The sequence below is a fragment of the Cetorhinus maximus genome, chromosome 1 (assembly GCF_964194155.1).
Source record: "Cetorhinus maximus chromosome 1, sCetMax3.hap1.1, whole genome shotgun sequence".
In the NCBI taxonomy this organism is placed as follows: Eukaryota; Metazoa; Chordata; class Chondrichthyes; order Lamniformes; family Cetorhinidae; genus Cetorhinus; species Cetorhinus maximus.
Genome location: NC_135879.1, coordinates 161,387,341 through 161,408,062, shown reverse-complemented (window position 1 = coordinate 161,408,062; position 20,722 = coordinate 161,387,341). Strand labels below are relative to the sequence as shown.

The window sequence follows — 20,722 nt, the reverse complement described above, 5'->3', positions numbered from 1 at the left end:
GCAACTTCTTAGCATTGGTGTGAAACAAAAACCAATGGTTCTATTAAAGTAAAAATGTAGCCTAACTGACATATCTTTAAATTAGTAGTAAAATGCTTACATTTCATTATTCTACTTAATGCAGGGAAACTTTATGAACTGTCCAGGACAAGGCAGTCCGCTTGATTGGTACCACATCCACAAATATTCACTCCCTCCACCACCACGCACAGCAGCAGCAGTGTGTACCATCTACAAGATGCACTGCAGGAATTCACCAAGACTCCTTATACAGCACCTTCCAAACCCACAAACACTACCATCTAGAAGAACAAGGGCAGCAGGTAGATGGGAACACCACCACCTGGAAGTTCCCCTCCAATTCACTCACCATCCTGAGTTGGAAATATATCACCGTTCCTTCACTGCTGCTGGGTCAAAATCCTGGGACTCCCTCCCTAACAGCACTGTGGGTGTACCTACACCACGTAAACTTCAGCGGTTCAAGACGGCAGCTCACCACCACCTCCTCAAGGGCAATTAGGGATGGGCAATAAATGCTGGCCCAGCCATCGAAGCCCACATCCCGTGAATGAATTTTTAAAAAATTGACCTCCCCAATTTTGGGACACAGCAGTCATGGAGGCCATACAATTTTCTGCCATTGGTCTGTGGTCCTCTGCATCTTATCTTACCTCTTCCCCTTTTAAACAAAGATTATGCTCAAAACCACTTTGGTTTGTATTTTCCACCATCTTTTATGGTACTTTAAGGTTTAGTTTGCTTAGATTAGGCCTCATCCACAAAACTGGCCACATCCCAGTTTGAAATTGTGAGGTTATGATTATTGCAGGATAAGGGAGCCACATCTTAGAAGCACCAACACTAGTAGTGTTTTAAAAGTTTTTCTCATATCAAAAATAATTAATTTATTAAGAAACTGACTGAAGTACACCATTGAAGCTATTTAAGTGTTTAGCATAGTATTTTATTGGTCACTTTTAGTGATTTTTAAATCAATTTACTCAGGTGGAGAACTCGTGAAAAGACTTCGAGGTTACCACTCTTAAATGCATCAAGGAATGCTTTTTAATGGAAAGGAAAAAGATAAACAATAACATTCTATTATGTTGCTTCATTAATTGGTCCCTTGAAGATTTTACATTTGTGATTATATAAATAAATTTTTATCAGAAACTTGAACCGTAATCTAACTAAAGTACATTCAAGTGCGTTTGAGTGCAATTTCCCGATTGCGTTCAAAGTGGAAACACTACCCCATTAGATCTAATTTTACCTGAAAGCAATAGCCACAGTAAGTAAGCATTAACAAAATAAAAATACTATTAATTTGCTTTATTACATGCACAAAAAGTATTAATTTTCGATGTAAAGCAAAATAACAAATGGCTGTAAAGAAGCATAATTGGAAATACTAGAAATCTGAAACAAAACAAACATGCTGGAAATACATAGCATATTTGAAAAGGCAAAAAGTAATGACACTTGAAGATAATTCCTCAGGGTAAATTATATATTGCAGCTTAATTACTGATAAACTATGGTATATTTTAAATGATTGTACCATTGATTAAAAAAAATCCAAGATGCCAAATATTTTCAGAAATGATTTTATTAGTACATTGTGATACAGCCTAAAAGAAAATTGTCTGGATCAGCTTTCTTATAAATGATATGAGGTCAAGTCAAATTATTTTAGGGCCAACTTGCTGTGTTTGAGGAATACATGGAGAAAGGATAACATTTCAGTAATATGCCCTATGAACAATATTTTATCCCCTTTACTTGGTTAAAAGCTTGTTGTTCACATTTAAATTGAAGAAATCACGAGCTCCTTGAGATGAGAGGCTTGGAAGAAATTAGTTTTGACTTCCGGCTCATAAGTGTATTAATAATTCAGGCACAATTACATTGAATAGACACTGCTTCCCTTTGGAAGGAAAAGTTGACAGGATTTGATAAAAGGCAACATATTAAAGATAATGTGGGATTACCATTTGTTCATGCGTGCAAATGGAGTTTGTTAAAAGATGAGTGAAAAATTAAATGGAACAGTTTTAACCTAAATGACTTTAATGATTCAACGTTATGTCTAACAGCATGCTGAAACAATAATTTTTCATTTGTTGGAATATCTGTGTGAAAAGGTTAGACAAGTATAATGAGAACCTTAGCAGCAAGGCTGATTTAGCCCTTGTTTTTACGTCAGACATAATGATTCATCTTTAGGAGGGTCAGCAAATTGATCCCTGTTCATCTAGCAGGTTAATTTCACAGTCTCGAAGTTAGTTATTAGAGAATAGTGATGTTTGATTTGCTAGTATGGTATCCTTTTTGTTGTTGAACAGCTTGTTGCTTGTGACCAAGGAAATAAGTGGTAATGTTTTCATTGAAAAGCTGTCTTCAAAAGGTAGTAATGAGTTGAATAGAAACAGCATCCAAAATGTAACTGTGAACTTGAAATCACTGGCAACAGAATTTATATTCCAAATGATATGCCTTCTGGCAACAATATGATTTAAACCCAAGAAATGTCGATTAATTATAAACAACAGCTTGTATTTATATAGCACCATGAAATGTCCCAAGGTGCTTCACGGGAGCATTGAGGCAGAGCCAGACACCAAGCTTCACAAGGTGATATTAGGGCAGATGGCCAAAGAGTAAATTTTAATGGGCCTCTTAAAAGAGGCAAGAGAAGGAGAAAGGAAAAGAGGTTAAGGAGGGAATGCCTGAACTAGACAGCTGAAGGCCAGCCACCAGTGGTTGTGTGGTTAAAATTCACGATGTTTAAGAGGCCACAAATGAGTGCAGGTAGCAAGACTGGAGAATATTAGAGAGATAGGAAAGGATGAGGTCGTGGAGGGAGTTGAAAACAAGGGTGAGAATTTAAAATTGAGGTGTTGCTTGACCAGAGCCCAATGTAGGTCAGTGAGGAGAAGAATGATGAACGAACCGGACTTGGTGCGAATAAGGACATGGGCAGGAGATTTGTAGATTACCTCAAGTTTACGCAAAGTAGTATTAAGGAAGCCAACCAGGAGTGCAATAGGCAAGTCTTGAGCTAACAAAGGCATGGATACCTAATGTATTATTTATTAAGTTGTTGAAAATGTGCCTTCACTGCTGTGTTTTTAAAGGAAGGAATACCTAGTTTTGGTTAATATGTTTTGTTTGAGGAAGGAAACTAGATAGGCAGTCGATCTCGATAATTTCATCCCACATAATGCAGTAATGAATTATAATGCAATTTTAATTATTGTGGGGTTGTGTAACAGTTTTTCCTGACAATGGTGCTCCTATAATCTATACTACGTCCTAATGTTAGTCACATTGCTGTCAGCAATCAGTTTTAACCAATGTGGGTTTAAAATTGAAAATCAGATAGTTCATTTTCAATCAGGTAAATTCAAATTATGTCAAATATTGTAGAAATATGCTCAGTAACACATTTGCAGTAAAGCAACAGGTATTCTTTTATTCGTGCTTGTGTTTATAATTCTTCGCAGTGTGCAGGCTTGGTGGAAATCTGCATGGTACTTAACCAGATCTCATTTGTGTTCTTTTGATACCTGCATTCTGTATTCCAGGTCATCTTCAAGGGAGGGATGAGTGAAAATCAGCCTTATTGAGATTTGTTTTAAAGAATTGCATCAAGAAAATGCTTACTTTGTTAGTAAGGAAAGACAAGACTTCGAATGAACAAACTAAACTTGGATTTATGTAGAACCTGTGATGTTCTCAGGTTGTGCCAAAGCACTTCAGAACCAAATTATTTTTGAAATGTGATCACTGCTGTTATGCAGTAAAGGTAGCAGCTGTTTTGTGCACAGCAAGGTCTTCGAAAAAACAAATGAGATGAAAGACCAGTTAATCTGTTTCTGGTGGAGGAGGAGATATGTTGGCCAGGGCAGGAGAAACTGTTCTCCTTCAAATAGCTCCATGACATTTTCTGTAGCCAACTAAAGAGGCAGACAGGGTTTTGTTTAGCAGTACTCACAAAAATGTAGCATTCCTTTTGTACTGCACTGAAATATCAGCCTAAGATTGTACGTTCTAGTCCTAAGGGATGTTGAATCCATCAACCTTCTAACTACAAGAAAGTGATGGGACTCTCTCCTCTCCTTGAGAACAATCAGAAGGTTATCTGAAATGGGCACCAAAATAGTTTGTGGAAACAAGTAAAACGGACTATTTTGTCAACATCCTTTAATGGCAGTTAACCTTCTGTTGCGTTGTAAAGTTTTTAAATTTTTGGAACTCTGTGACACGCTTGAGTTACAATGCTGTCAGAGTTACTGTAAAGGTAGCAGCTTCCGAGTTAAGATGTCGCTTATGGAATCATAGAATATTACAGCAGAAGGTGGCCTTTCGCCACACCTGTCCATGCCAGCTCTCAGTAAGGACAACACAGCTAGTCTCATTCTCCTGTCCTTACCCCATAGCCTTGCAATTTTTTTTCTCTGCCTTGCTTAAGCAATTCCCTTTTGAAAGGCATAATTGACCCTGCTTCGCCACACTCTCCAGCAGTGCATTCTAGATCCTAACCACTTCTGGCATCAAAAAGTTTGAGGCTATCACCACCGGTTCTTTGACCAGTTACCTTAAATCATGTCATCTGGTTCTCAACCTTTCCGTCAATGGGAATAGCTTCTCTCTATCTGCTCTGTCCGGACCCCTCATGATTTTGAACACTTTTGTCAAATCTCTTCTCAACCTTCTCTAAGGATAACAAACCCAGCTTCTCCACTCGATCCATCTAACTGAAGCCCCTCATCTCTGGAACCATTTTTGTAAATCTTTGTTGCACCAAATCTGAAGTCTTCATATCCTTCCTAACTGCAGTGCCCAGAATTGGATGCAATATTTGAGTTGAGCTTGAACCAATGTTTTATAATGGTTCATCATGGATTCCTTGCTTTTGTACTTTGTGCCACTATTTGTAAAGCCCAGGATCACATGCCTTTTTAATCACTTTCTCAACCTGCCCTGTCACCTTCAACAATTTGTGATATATGCCCTCGGGTGTCTCTGTTTCTGCACTCCCTTTAGAATTGTATCCTTCATTTTATATTGCTCCCCCTCATTCTTCCTATCAAAATGTATCACTTTGTAGTTCTCTGCATTAGATTTCATCTGTCACATGTCCACTCATTCTACCAGCCTGTCCATGTCCTCTTGATGCCCATCACTATTCTTGTTGCAGTTCACAGTACTTCCAAGTTTTGTATCAAGTGCAAATTTTGAAACTGTGCCCTGCACATCCAAGTCTAGGTAATTAATATATATATCAAGAAAATCGGTGGTCCTTGTACTTGTCCCTGGGGAACCCCACTTTATATTTCCTCCAATACTAAAGATAACCATTCATCACTACTCTCTGTTTCCTGTCACTTAGCTAACGTCATATCCATGATGTCATTGTACATCTTTATTCACAGGCTTCAACTTTACTGGCAAGGTTATTATGTGGCACTTTATCAAATTTGGAAATCCACATACCACCTATTTGACAATTTTTAGCCCATCCATTGTCTCAATTACCTCCTCTTTCACTATGACTTTGGCAGCATCTTCCTTGGTAAAGACAGATGCAGCGTGCTTATTTAGTTATGCCTCTGTGCATAAATCCCTTGTTTGGCTCCTAATTGGCCCCACTTCTCTTACTACCCTTTTACTTTTTTATATGCCTACAGATTACTTTTGGATTCCCTTTTATGTCAGCTGCTAGTCTCTTCTCAGTCTCTTTTGCCTCTCTCATTTCCTTTTTCGCTTCTCTGAATTCATATATTCAGCCTGGTTCTCACGTATTATCCACCTGACACCTGTCATGTATTTCTGTTTCACCTTTCTCTTTATCTCATAATCTAGGGTTTGTGGCTTTTGCTGACCTACCTTTTCCCCTTGTGAGAATATACCTTGAGTATACCTGGACCATCTCCTCTTTAAAGGCAGCCCTTTGTGCCGTTAAGGTTCTGTCTGCCGATTTTTGATTCCAGTTTACCTGGGTCAGATCTGTTCTCACTCAACTGAACTATACTACTCTATAGTTTTTGCACCTCTTTGTAATTTCCTTGCAAAGTTGCTCCTCTATATTTTTCTCACCTGTTGGTGGCCTGTACCACACATCCAGTAGTGTCATGGTATCTCTATTGTTCCTTAACTCTCTTAATAGATTCTGTCCTTGACCCCTCTAGGAAACCCTCTCTCTCGTATGCTAATATTCTCCTTAGTCAACACTACCTTGACTGACTCATGGTACAGTTCCACCATCCCTTCAAACTGGATTTTATATGGACAAGATGGTAAATGGCACGTTGCACCATTTTTTTCTCTGCACTGAATCATCCAACTCCTTCTAGATCTTAAGGTCATGATAGCCCAGTGGTTATGGTACTGGACCAGCAGCCCAGATGTTGAGTTCATATCGCAGCCTGGCACCTCCATCTGTGGAAACAAAATCATCTGCTGGGCTTCAGGGGGCCAATTGATATTGACAAGGGTGAGGGTAATGGAAGTGTAGTGATCTATTAAAAATATAGGCTAGGTCCTTGCACAGCACATGACCCATCTCTCTGCAGAACCTCGGGTGCATATCATCTAGCCAGCTGCTTTCTTTTAAATTTTTCAAGTCCTTAATTCTTACTAAACATGTTCATCTACTTTAATACCATGAGTTTAATTTTTTTTAAATTGCCACCTTTCAGATGTAAACATGGTATTTCCTCAGTGAAATTGAATACATTGCTTTTTCTTTTTGGAATGAAATATTTTGATTTTTTATTTGTCAAAATTTAAGGAATAATACAATGTTTAAACAAATTATGCAGTCATATTAATTCCTAATTTAATATTGTGCATGCTAGCTTCTAAAATGAAAATAATCTATTTTTGATCATTAATATATGCCCATAAATTGTATTGAAGTGAAGACTAAGTTGAATGATGATTCAGTTTTGATATTGTGTAGATGTAGATGGACTATCTGTGTCTTGGTCTTCGCTCTGAAGATTGGGCATGGGGATGCTATAGAGAAAGCTGAGACATAAAAGAAGGAAAGGAAAGAGTAATAGCATTACTCCTTCCAAAAGTTAGTCAAAAGTTCTTACAAACTTGTAACAAGCATAATAGCTTAACTTTGGCCACATTTTTTAAAAGCCTAATATTTAGGAGTGGGAACCTGGCTGACATTTCTTCTCCCTGACCCAAGGGAGTGAGGCTAATTGTAGTGCTCCTATCACCATGGCTGAGTTGAGCTAACTTGGTATGTAACGGGGGCCAAACTTATGGCTTTCCTGATCAGTCTCGTTCAGTTTGTTTGTGTATTTACACTGATCACCACTGCTTTAAGTTCACAGAACTTTAATGGCGTGGTCCTGGAAGTGGTTGCATGATCAAGTGTCATGCAATCAAATCTCCAGGCGTACATAGAATCAGACTTAGAAATTTTAATTGGGGTCATATTTCCCACTTTAAAATCTTCCCCTTTAAATAAAAAAATATATAGTATTTGTTAAACTGACCATCCAAGCACCATTTGCACAACATTGTGTATGAGGAGTCTCCAGCTGTACTGCTTGATTACACTGTTATATGCAGGAGCTGATGGAGGGAGGTGACTGAGCTCCATATAAGAGTATATAAACTCAGTTTTAAGAGAATTGATGTTTGAAAAGGTCAGAAGTACAGAACAATCCAGCATAATCATTGCTTATGCATATTTTTAAGATGGTTTGAGGAAAATAACTGCATAGTACTAGCAATGTATCACCAATGTGCAGAGCAAGAGTATATTTCATTCTTTGGATGAAAGAAACAGCTCAGCAATATAAGAACTTTTTAGGTGGGGAGAGGGACATTTGTTACCTAATGAAATAAAAATGAACTGACAGTTGTGATCTTATTTGTGGCATATTCTGTGTTCTTGATTTTTTAAATTATCTGTAGATGTTAATCCCCTGAGCAGATGAGCTATGTGATTAAACTGGCATTCTGAATTGCTAATTAGAGCCTTAAGTATCTTAATCAGTGACAGTGCTCAGGTGTTTGATGTTGAGATTACCTATTGAGATACTGCAGTATTTTAGATCCATTATCAGTTTATACTATTCATTTGTTTATTTTGTAACTGTTAAATGTCAATGAAACTCCTCAGCTACTTTTTTATTGCCACTTTATAGGTTAGTGACATTGGAAAACAGCCCATCAATCACTCCAGAGCTTCTTGGAATTTTTCAGAATATGTCTGCTTTACTTGGTAAGTATAGGTTAGTGTTATGGCTCGATAGTGAAAGTCTCAGATTTATACAGAAATATTTTTCGACAGTTGTTTTCTGCTTAATTCCATGTGCCACAGTTGCAAATGTCAATGATTCTACTGTCTTCACTTCATCAAAAGTTTTGACTTAAGCTACCTACCTAGGGTAGAGGTTTGTCACTGTTGGTTTCTCTTGCTCAGCTGAATTTAGAGGGGGAAGGAATATGTAAAATGAAAATATTTTTTTAAATGACTTGTAAATAGTCCTTTGTGGTAAAGTTAAGCTGATATTTATAGCTATAGCTTTTTTTTAAAATTCTATCCAGCATTGATAGTTTGTGATTTACATCCCTAGGCATTTGTTCCTCCTTATATTTTTTTTAAAAACCTTTATTCAGTAACGTATAAACTGTCAAGACCCCAAATCTTTACTGACATTGTTATTGTAGAGAAACATAGTTGATAGTGGTGGATTCAGTAATGGAGTTACCATCACTGAATCCCCCACTATCAACACCCTGAAAGTTACCAACAACCAGAAACTGGACGGTGGCTACAAGGGCAGGTCAGAGGCTAGGAATCCTGCAACGAGTAACTCACCACCTCACTCCCCAAAGCCTGTCCACCATCTACAAGGCATAAGTCAAGAGTGTGATGGAATACTCCCCACTTGTCTGGATGAGTGCAGCTCCCACAACACTGAAGAAGCTTGATACCATCCAAGACAAAGCAGCCCACTTGATTAGCACCACATCCATGAACATTCACTCCCTCCACCACCAAGACACAGTAGCAGCAGTGTTCTGATGGGGAGTCAGTCGGACTCGGGGCATTGGCTGTGTTCCTCTCCGCAGATGCTGTCAGACCTGCTGAGTTTTTCCAGGTATTTTTGTTTTTGTTGTAGCAGCAGCGTGTACCATCTACAAGATGCACTGCAGGAATTCACTAAGGCTCCTTCGACAGCACCTTCCAAACCCACGACCACTACCATCTAGAAGGACAAGGGCAGCAGATAGATGGGAACACCACCACCTGGAAGTTCCCCTCCAAGTCACTCAGCATCCTGACTTGGAAATTTATTGCTGTTCCTTCACTGTCGCTGGGTCAAAATCCTGGAACTCCCTTCTTAACAGCACTTTGGGTATACCTACACGACATGGACTGCAGCGGTTCAAGAAGGCAGCTCACCACCACCTTCTCAAGGGCAACTAGGGATGGACAATGAACGCTGGCCCAGCCAGCGAAGCGAACATCCCATGAATGAATAAAAAAAAGAGTAGCCATAAAGTTTTACAATACGGAAAGAGGTCTTTCGGCCCATTGTGTCCGCACCAGTCATCAAGCCCCAATCTACTCTAATCCCATTTTCCAGCACTTGGCCCGTAGCCTTGTGTGGTATGGTGTTTCAAGTGTTCATCTAAGCACTTATTAAATGGTGTGAGGGTGCGCCCCCCGCCCCCCAACCACCACCCCCAAAGGCAGAGAGTTCCAGATATCCCCTACCCTCTAGATGAAAAACCTTCTCCTCAAATCACCTCCTGCCCCTTACTTTAAACCTATGCCCCCTGGTTATTGACCCCTCCACTAAGGGGAAAAGTTTCTTCCTGTCTACTCTATCTATGCCCCTCATAATTTTGTACACCTCAATCAGGTCCCCCCTCAGCCTTCTCTGCTTGAAGGAAAACAGCCCCAGCCTATCTAGTCTCTCTTCATAGTTGAAACGCTCCAGCCCAGGCAACATCCTGGTGAATCTCCTCTGCAACCTCTCTGGTGCAATCACATCCTTCCTATAGTGTGGCGACCAGAACTGCACACACTACTCCAGATGTGGCCTAATGCTTTATACAGCTCCATCATAACCTTCCTGCTCTTCTATTCAATGCCTCGACTAATAAAGGCAAGTATCCCGCATGCCTTCTTAACCACGTTATCTATATATGGACATGCACACCAAAGTCCCTCTGATCCTTTGTGGTGATCCTAGGGTGCTACCATTCATCGTGAAGTCCCTTACCTTGTTAGTCCTCCCAAAATGCATCACCACACACTTTTCAGGATTAAATTCCATTTGCCATTGTTCTGCCCATCTGACCAGCCTGTCTATATCGTCCTGTAGTCTAAGGCTTTTCTCCTCGCTATTTACCACCACCAATTTTCATGTCATCTGCGAATCATACCTCCTACATTCATGTTTAGAAAAATTCAATCAAATTTGTTAGACATGATCTCCTCCTGACGAAGCCATGCTAACTGCCCCTGATTAATCCTTGCCTCTCCAAGTGGAGATTAATTCAGTTGCTCAGAATTTTTTCCAAAAGTTTCCCTACCACTGATGTTAGACTCATTAGTTTATCCCTACCACCCTTCTTGAATAATGGTACCACGTTAGCTGTCCTCTAGTCCCCTGGCACCTTTCCTGTGGTCAGAGATGATTTGAAAATTAATGTCAGGGTCCCTGCAATCTGCTCCCTTGCCTCCCATAGCAGCCTGGGATACGTCTCATCTGGGCCTAGGGATTTATCCACTTAAGTCCACTAAAACCACTAATACCTCCTCCCTCTCGATGCTAATTTGTCCAAGTATATCACAGTCCCCCTCCCCGATTTCTATACCTACATCATCCTTCTCTATAGTGAAAGCAGATACAAAGTACTCGTTTAAAACCTCACCCATGACTTCTGGCTCCTCTCTCAGGTTGCCACTTTGGTCCCGAATGGGCCCTACTCTTTCCCTGGTTATCCTCTTGCCCCTAATATAAAACGCCTTTGGATTGTCCTTTATTTTGCCTGCCAGTGTTTTTTCAGGCCCTGTCTTCGCTCTCCAAATTTCTTTTTTAAGTAACCCCCTGCACTTTCTATATTCCTCTAGGGCTTCCGTTAGTTTTGAGCTCTAGGTATCCACCATAAGCTTCACTTTTTTTCCTTATCCAATGCTGTACATTCCTCAACATCCAGGGTTCTCTGGATTTGTTGGTCCCATCCTCCACCTTTATGGGAGCATGTTGGCCCTGCGTTCTCACTATTTCCTTTTTGAATGACCCTCACTGTTCTAATGTAGATTTTCCTGCAAGTAGCTGCTCCCAGTCCACTTTGGCCAAATTCTGTCTTATATTAAAATCGGCCTTCCCCCATTCAGAACCTTTATTTGCGGTCCATCTTTGTCCTTTTTCATAACTACCATAAATCTTGCTGAGTTATGGTGACAATTACCGAAATGCTCCCCCACTGACACTTCTACCACTTGCCTGGCTTCTTTCCCTAAAACTAGGTCCAACATTACCCCCTCTCTTTGAGGACTTTCTACGTGCTGGCTTAAAAAGCTCTCCTGGGTGCATTTTAAGAATTCTGCCCCCTCTAAGCCTTTCACACTTTGTCTATCCCAATTAATATTAGAGAAGTTGAAACCCCCTACTATTATTACCCTATTATTTTTATACTTCTCTGAGATTTGCCTACATATATGCCCTTCTATCTCTCCCTTACTGTTTGGGGGCCTATAGTACACTCCCAGTAATGTGATTGCCCCCTTTTTGTTTTTAAGTTCTATCATATGGCTGCATTTGAGGAACCTTCCAAGATATCATCCCCCCACTTATTGCAATAACTGACTCATTGATCAATATTGTGACACCACCTTCTCTTTTACACCCCCACCGTCTCGCCTGAAGATTCTGTACCCCGGAATATTGAACTGCCATTGAACTGCAGTCCTGCCCCTCTCTTAACCATGTCTCCGTGATAGCCATGATATCATATCCCCATGTGTTAATCAACACCCTCATCTCATTTGCCTTACTCACAAGACTCCTTGCATTAAAATAAATGCCATCCTGCCTTAACATGCTTCCTTGTGCCTAAACTTCTCTATATATGCTCTGCCTTCCAGACTGACTTGGTTTTTCATATATACTTGTCTGTACATCACCCCCTACTATACCTCCACTTCGTATCCCATTCCCCCTTCTAGATTAGTTTAAACCGCCACCTCCCGCGCTAGCAAACCCGCTCTCTCCCCTCCCCCCCCCGCAAACCCGGCAAGGATGTTGGTCCCATTCCGGTTCAGGTGCAACTCGCCAGACTTGTACAGGTCCCACTTCCCCCAGAAATGGACCCAGTGATTCAGGAATCTAAAGCCCTCCCTCCTGCACCAACTCTTCAGCCACGCATTCATCTGATCTATCCGCCTATTCCTACACTCACTAGCACGTGGCACCGGGAGTAATCCAGAGATTACAACCTTTGAGGTCCTGCTTTTCAATCTGCTGCCTAGTTCCCTGAATTCTTGTTGCAGGATCTCATTCCACTTTCTATCTATGTCGTTGGTACCAATGTGAACCACAATCTCTGATTGTTCGCCCTCCCCCTTGAGAATGCCCTGCAGCTGTTCAGTGACACCCTTGACCCTGGCCCCAGGGAGGCAACACACCATCCTGGAGTTACATCTGTGGCCGCAGAAGCACCTGTCTGTACCCCTCACTATTGCACCTCCTACCACTATTGCCCTTCCTCTCTTTCTCATCCCCGCTTATGCAGCTGGGCTCTGGCTGCACTCCCAGAGAAACCGTCACTCTCACTGTTTCCTAATGCAGGAAAACTGTTCTTGAGTGAGATGCACTCCGGGGCTTTCCTGACTACCTGTCTGCCTGCCTTTTTCCAACTGGTGGTCACCCATTCCTTCTTTGACTGCACTTCCTTGAATTGCAGGGTGACCATGTATAAAAACGTGCAATCCAAGTAACTCTCAGCCTCGCGGATGCACTGTTGTGCTTCCAGCCGACAATCAGGCTCTGAAACCCGGCACTCCAGCTGGCCAAACTTGTGGCACTTCCAGCAGATGTGGTCATCCAGACTGCCAGGAGTGTCTAAGACTTTCCACGTTCTGCAGGCCATGCAACATGTGGGTCTGAGCTCCCATGCCATATCTTTAGTTAAAATACTCTTACCCTAAATTTAAGCCAAGTAGAAAATTATTTAAGTTTCTTTCTTTTTTAAAAGAAAGCTAGAACTCTTACCTTTCCTTAATGTAGCTTTAATGTGGAGAAAAACAACTTACCCATTACCTACCAATGAACTCTCTGCTTTACGATCGCGTCACTTTGGTCAGCCTTCTTCAATTAGACCATAAGACTTAGGAGCAGAAATTAGGCCATTTGGCCCATCGAGTCTGCTCCGCCATTCAATCATGGCTGATAAGTTTCTCAACCCCATTCTCCCGCCTTCTCCCCATAACCTTTGATCCCCTTACCAATCAAGAACCTATCTATCTCGGTCTTAAATACACTCAATGACCTGGCCTCCACAGCCTTCTGTGGCAATGAATTCCATAGATCCATCACTCTCTGGCTAAAGAAGTTTCTCCTCATCTCTGTTCTAAAAGGCCTTCCCTTAACTCTCAGGCTGTGCCCTCGGGTCCTAGTCTCTCCTGCTAATGGAAACATCTTCCCCACATCCACTCTATCCAGGTCTTTCAGTATTCTGTAAGTTTCAGTCAGATCCCCCCTCATCCTTCTAAACTTCATCGAGTATAGACCCAGAGTCCTCAAACGTTCCTCATATGTTAAGCCTTTCATTCCTGGGATCGTTCTCGTGAACCTCCTCTGGACCCTCTCCAGGGCCAGAACATCCTTCCTGAGATATGGGGCCCAAAATTGCTCACAATATTCTAGATGTGGTCTGACCAGAGCCTTATAAAGCCTCAGCAGCACATCCCTGCTTTTATATTCTAGTCCTCTCGAAATAAATGCCAACATTGCATTTGCCTTCCTAACTACCGCCCTGCAAGTTAACCTTAAGAGAATCCTGGACTAGGACTCCCAAGTCCCTTTGCACTCCAGATTTCTGAATTCTCTCCCCATTTAGAAAATAGTCTATGCCTCTATTTTTCCTACCAAAGTGCATGACCTCACACTTCCCCACATTGTATTCCATCTGCCACTTCTTTGCCCATTCTCCTAACCTGTCCAAATCCTTCTGCAGCCTCCCTGCCTCCTCAATACTACCTGTCCCTCCACCTATCTTTGTATCATCTGCAAACCTAGCCAGGATGCTCTCAGTTCCTTCATCTAGATCATTAATGTATAAAGTGAAAAGTTGTGGTCCCAACACTGACCCCTGCGGAACTCCACTAGTCACCGGCTGCCATCCTGAGAAGGACCCCCTTATCCCCACTCTCGTCTCCTGCCAGACAGCCAATCTTCTATCCATGCTAGTACCTTGCCTCTAACACCATGGGCTCTGATCTTACTGAGCAGCCTCCTGTGCGGCACCTTGTCAAAGGCCTTCTGGAAGTCCAAGTAGATAACATCCATTGGCTCTCCTTTGTCTAACCTACTCGTTACCTCCTCAAAGAATTCTAACAGATTTGTCAGGCATGACCTCCCCTTGATGAAACCATGCTGACTTTGCCCGATTTTATCATGCACTTCCAAGTATTCTGAAATCTCATCCTTAATAATGGACTCTAAAATCTTACCAACGACCGAGGTCAGGCTAATCGGCCTGTAATTTCCCGTCTTTTGCCTCACTCCCTTCTTAAACAGGGGGTTACATTAGCGATTTTACAGTCCTCTGGGACCCTCCCTGACTCCAGTGATTCCTGAAAGATCACCACTAACGCCTCCACTATCTCTTCAGCTATCTCCTTCAGGACTCTGGGATGTAATCCATCTGGTCCAGGTGATTTATCCACCTTCATACCTTTCAGTTTTCCTAGTACCTTCTCCTTGGTAATGGCCACCATACTCACCTCTGCCCCCCGACTCTCTTGAACTTTGGGGATGTTACTCGTGTCTTCCACCGTGAAGACTGACGCAAAGTACCTATTCAGTTCCTCCGCCATTTCTTTGTTCCCCACTACTACTTCTCCAGCGCCATTTTCCAGCGGCTCAATGTCCACTTTTGCCTCTCTCTTACCCTTTATATATCTAAAAAAAACTCTTACAATCTTCTTTTATATTACTGGCTAGTTTACCCTCATATTTAATCTTCTCCCTCCTTATTTCTTTTTTAGTTGTCCTCTGTTGGTCTTTGTAGGCTTCTCAATCCCTTGGTTTCCCACTGCTCTTCGCCGCATTGTATGCTTTCTCTTTAGCTTTTATGCTGTCCCTGACTTCCCTTGTCAGCCATGGTTGCCTCGTCCTCCCTTTAGCATGTTTCTTCTTCCTAGGGATGAATTTTTGCTGTGTCTCCCAAATTACTCCCAGAAACTCCTGCCATTACTGTTCCACTGCCTTTCCTGCTAGGCTCATCTCCCAGTCTATTCTGGCCAGCTCCTCCCTCATGCCTCTGTTGTTGCCTGTATTCAACTGTAATACCGTTACATCTGATTCCAGCTTTTTCCTCTCAAATTGCAGGGTAAATTCTATCATATTATGGTCACTTCCTCCTAAGGGTTCCTTCACCTTAAGCTCCCTTATCAAATCTGCCTCATTACACATCACTAAATCTAGAATTGCCTGTTCCCTAGTGGGCTCCACTACAAGCTGCTCCAAAAAGCCATCTCGTAGACATTCCGCAAATTCCTTTTCTTGGGATCCACTACCAACCTGATTTCCCCAGTCTACCTGCATATTGAAATCCCCCATGATCACTGTAACCTTGCCTTTCTTACACACCTTTTCTATCTCCTGGTGTATCTTGTGCCCCACATCCTGACTACTGTTCAGAGGCCTGTACATAACTCCCAATACGGTTTTTTTACCTTTGCGGTTCCTCAACTCTACCCACACAGATTCTACATCATCTGACCCTACGTCATTTCTTGCTATCGATTTGATTTCATTTCTTACTAATAAAACAACCCCACCCCCTCTGTCAACCTGCCTATCTTTTCGATAAGATGTATATCCTTGGATATTTAGCTCCCAGTCCTGATCCCCTTGCAGCCATGTCTCCGTAATGCCCATCACATCATACCTGCCAATTTCAGTCTGCGCCACAAGCTCATTTACCTTATTTCGTATACTGCGTGCATTCAGATACAACACCTTCAGTCCTGTATTTCCCGTCCCCTTTCTCATTGTCGTCCCTTTATCTGATGTGCTTGAAATTAGATTCCTAGCCCTTTCCAAACACTCTGTTCTATTTTGTGTTCTGGGGACTTTAATAGCCTCTCCTGGGCTCTCCTTTCTTCAGTTTTTTCATAATTTTCCATGAAGTTGAATCCACCCCCCCCATACACTAACCTGCTGCTTTGTTTCCCATTAGTCATCCTTCTTGGAGTTTTACCCTCCCCCCCCTCCACTTTCTAGTTTAAAGTCCTGTTGACCACTCTATTTACCCTTTTCGCTAGAACATTGGTCCCAGATCGGTTCAGGTGGAGACCGTCCCAACGGTACAGTTCCCTCCTGTTCCAATACTGGTGCCAGTGCCCCACGAAATGGAACTCCCCTTTCCCGCACCACTCCTTTAGCCACGTGTTTACTTCCCTTATTCTTGCATCCCTATGCCGAATTCTGGCGGGGATCCTGGTTATCCCCCGACCTCTCGCTGCCTTATCCCCCGACCTCTCGCTGCCTTATCCCCCGACCTCTCGCTGCCTTATCCCCCGACCTCTCGCTGCCTTATCCCCCGACCTCTCGCTGCCTTATCCCCCGACCTCTCGCTGCCTTATCCCCCGACCTCTCGCTGCCTTATCCCCCGACCTCTCGCTGCCTTATCCCCCGACCTCTCGCTGCCTTATCCCCCGACCTCTCGCTGCCTTATCCCCCGACCTCTCGCTGCCTTATCCCCCGACCTCTCGCTGCCTTATCCCCCGACCTCTCGCTGCCTTATCCCCCGACCTCTCGCTGCCTTATCCCCCGACCTCTCGCTGCCTTATCCCCCGACCTCTCGCTGCCTTATCCCCCGACCTTTCGCTGCCTTATCCCCCGACCTCTCGCTGCCTTATCCCCCGACCTCTCGCTGCCTTATCCCCCGACCTCTCGCTGCCTTATCCCCCGACCTCTCGCTGCCTTATCCCCCGACCTCTCGCTGCCTTATCCCCCGACCTCTCGCTGCCTTATCCCCCGACCTCTCGCTGCCTTATCCCCCGACCTCTCGCTGCCTTATCCCCCGACCTCTCGCTGCCTTATCCCCCGACCTCTCGCTGCCTTATCCCCCGACCTCTCGCTGCCTTATCCCCCGACCTCTCGCTGCCTTATCCCCCGACATAAGGGAAAGGATTGAATCTAGTATTAGTAATTGATGTGCGAAGATTTCTGCAATTCCCAAAGAACTTGAGAATGGAATAAGCTAATGATGCCTAGTGTAACCTTTTATGACTATAGTATTGCAATTCGGTATGTTTGTACTCTGCACTTTGGCCAGTGCATGTTATTTCTGTGTGTTCAATTCCCTGCTGCATATACATTCTCTGTTATTGGCAGGTCCACCTAAATATGTGCAGGATTTGTGTTTGTGCCTGAAGTCCCCACACTCAGTTGCTGATTTATAACAGGTTTCTTCACACAGGATGATTGACGTGTAAAATGGATTTGTGTGTAAGATTGTGGAGGCAAAAATCTCAGAATCATTTAAGAAACAATCAGATGTTGTGATGGGGAGGCTAGCTTTTTCTGCATAGGTGAGGAGAGTTGGGCAAAAGAACTTCACTCATGTACCTTGTGACTGTGCTATGATTGGGAGAAGGAGCAGGAATGAAGGAATTCAGTTAAATCATCTTTTTCCTGTCCATAAAATTTTTAATGCGTTAGTGATATTAGAGATCAATTCTAACCATGTATGTTGCAATGGCCAAGTAGTATTGTCACTGGACTATAATCCAGAGACCAAGGGTATTGCTCTGGAGATCCGGTTTCAAATCCTGGCAAATGGTGGAATTTGAATTCAATAAAAATCTGGAATTTAAAGTCTAATGATGACCATGAAATCATTGTCGCTTGTCATAAAAACACATCTGGTTAAGGAAGGAAATCTGCCATCCTTAATTGCTCTGGCCTACATGTGACTAGTCTGTGACTAATCTGTTGACTCTTAAATGGCCCAGCAAGCCACTCAGTTGTATCAAACCACTACAAAATCTCAAAAAAGGAATGAAACCGGATGGACCACACTTCATCGACCTAGACACCAGAAACGACAATGGCAAACTCAGCCCTGTTGACAAAATCCTCCTTACTAACATCTGGGGGTTAGTGTCAAAATTGGGAGAGCTGTCTCACAGACTAGTCGAGTAACAGCCTGACATAGTCATCCTCACAGAATCTTATCTTATAGATCATGTCCCAGACACCACCATCACCATCCCTGGGTATGCCCTTTCCCACCGACAGGGCAGGCCCCGCAAAGGTGGCAGCACAGTGGTGTACAGTCAGGGGGGAGTTGCCCTGAGAGTCCTCAACGTTGACTCCAGAATCAATGAAGTGTCATGGCATCAGGTCAAACCTCCTGCTGATTACCACATCCTGCCCTCCCTCAGTTGATGAATCAGTGTTCCTCCATGTTGAACACTACTTGGAGGAAGCACTGAGGGTGGCAAGAGTGCAGAATGTACTCTGGGTGGGGGACTTCAATGTCCATCACCAAGACTGGCTCGGTAGCACCACCACTGACCAAGCTGGCCGAGTCCTAAAGGATATAGCTGCTAGACTGAGTCTGTGGCAGGTGGCGAGGGAACCAACAAGAGGGAAAAACATACTTGACCACCTTCTCACCAACCTGCCTGCCCCAGATGCATCTCCCCATGACAATATTGGTAGGAGTGACCACCTCACAGTCGCTGTGGAGACAAAGTCCCGCCTTCACATTGAGGATACCCTCCATCGTGTTGTGTGGCACTACCACCCTGCTAAATGGCATAGAACAGATCTAGCAGCTCAAGACTGGGCATCCATGAGGCGCTGTAGGCCACCAGCAGCAGCAGAATGGTACTCGAACACAGTCTGTAACTTCATGGCCCGGTATATACCCCACTCTACCATTATCGTCAAGCCAGGGGATCAACTGTGGCTCAATGAAGAGTGCAGGAAGGCATGCCAGGAGCAGCACTAGGCATACCGAAAAATGAGGTGTCAACCTGGTGAAGCTATAACACAGGACTACTTGCGTGCCAAACAGCATAAGCAGCAAGAGATAGACAGAGCTAAGCAATCCCACAACCAACGGATCAGATCTAAGCTTTGCAGTCCTGCCACATCCAATCGTGAATGATGGTGGACAATTAAACAACTCACTGGATGAGGAGGCTCCACAAATATCCCCATCCACAATGATGGGGTAGCGCAACATGTCAGTGGAAAAGATCAGGCTGAAGCATTTGCTACAGTGGATGATCCTCAACATCACAGATGCCAGTCTTCAGCCAATTTGATTCACTCCACGTGATATCAAGAAACGGCAGAAGGCACTGGATACTGCAAAGTCTATGGGCCCTGACAATATTCTGGCAATAGTCCTGAAGACTTGTGCTCCAGAACTTGCCGTGCCCCTAGCAAGGCTCTTCCAATACAGCTACAACACTGGCATCTACCCAGCTATGTGGAAAATTGCCCAGGTATGACCTGTACACAAAAAGCAGGACAAATCCAACCTGGCCAACTACCGCCCCATCAGTCTACTCTCCATCATCAGTAAAGTGATGGAAGGGGTCATCAACAGTGCTATCAAGCGGCACTTGCTGAGCAATAAACTGCACACTGGCGCCAAGTTTGGGTTCTGCCAGGGTCACTCAGCTCCTGACCTCATTACAGCCTTGGTTCAAACATGGACTAAAGAGCTGAACTCCATGTGGCCTATCGTGTCTGTGCTCTCTGGAAGAACAACTCACCCAGTCCCACTACCCCAACTTTCACCTCGTAGACCTGAAAATTTTGTTGCTTCAGATAATTATCCAATTCTCTTTTGAAAACTACAATTACGTCTGCCTCCACCACACCCTTTTCCTGCATTATGCATTCATAAGGGGAAATCTATACATGTCACGAGAAAACCTTCATGTAAACATTTAAAATGAAAATCTCTACAGTCAATGTCAGCTGACAGAGCCAATTGAATCACTTTTTTCTTTTGAAAAAACATTTTTCCATCTAAAACTAATATTGTTAAAATAAGCTTTTAAGCAACCTGCATTTAAGTAGAGCCTTAACATAGGAAAGAAACATCTCGAGGCACTTCACAGAGGCATAATTAGATTTTTTAAAAAGCCAGAAGAAGGTGTGACCAAAAACTTGTTTAAAGTCGTGTTTTCATCTGATTTGGGTACCACTGGCAAGGCCAGCATTTGTTGTCCATCCCTAATTGCCCTTGAACTGAATGGCGTGTTTCGCCATTTCAGAGGGCAGTTTTAGAGTCAACCACATTGCTGTGGAATAAAATCAGAAGTGCTGGAAAATCTCAGGTCTGCCAGCACCTGTAGAAAGAGAAATGGAGTTAATTTTTTGAGTCAAAAAAGGCTCTTCTTTGGAGCTGTTCAGTGAATGAAGATGAATGCTATACCGGGGGAGTAACTAGGGTGAGAGAGGTTTTAATG

The 20,722-nt window shown here is 43.1% G+C and overlaps 1 protein-coding gene across 4 annotated transcripts in view; it reads left to right on the top strand.

The window, feature by feature from the left end:
- ipo11 (importin 11) overlaps positions 1-20,722 on the top strand; it is a 712,707-nt gene that overhangs the window by 365,737 nt on the left and 326,248 nt on the right. For all 4 annotated transcript variants that reach the window (XM_078549030.1, XM_078549021.1, XM_078549038.1 and 1 more), the window contains one exon: positions 8,181-8,257. In XM_078549030.1, the coding sequence (XP_078405156.1) occupies positions 8,181-8,257 (77 nt within the window). The remainder of the gene's footprint in view (positions 1-8,180; positions 8,258-20,722) is intronic.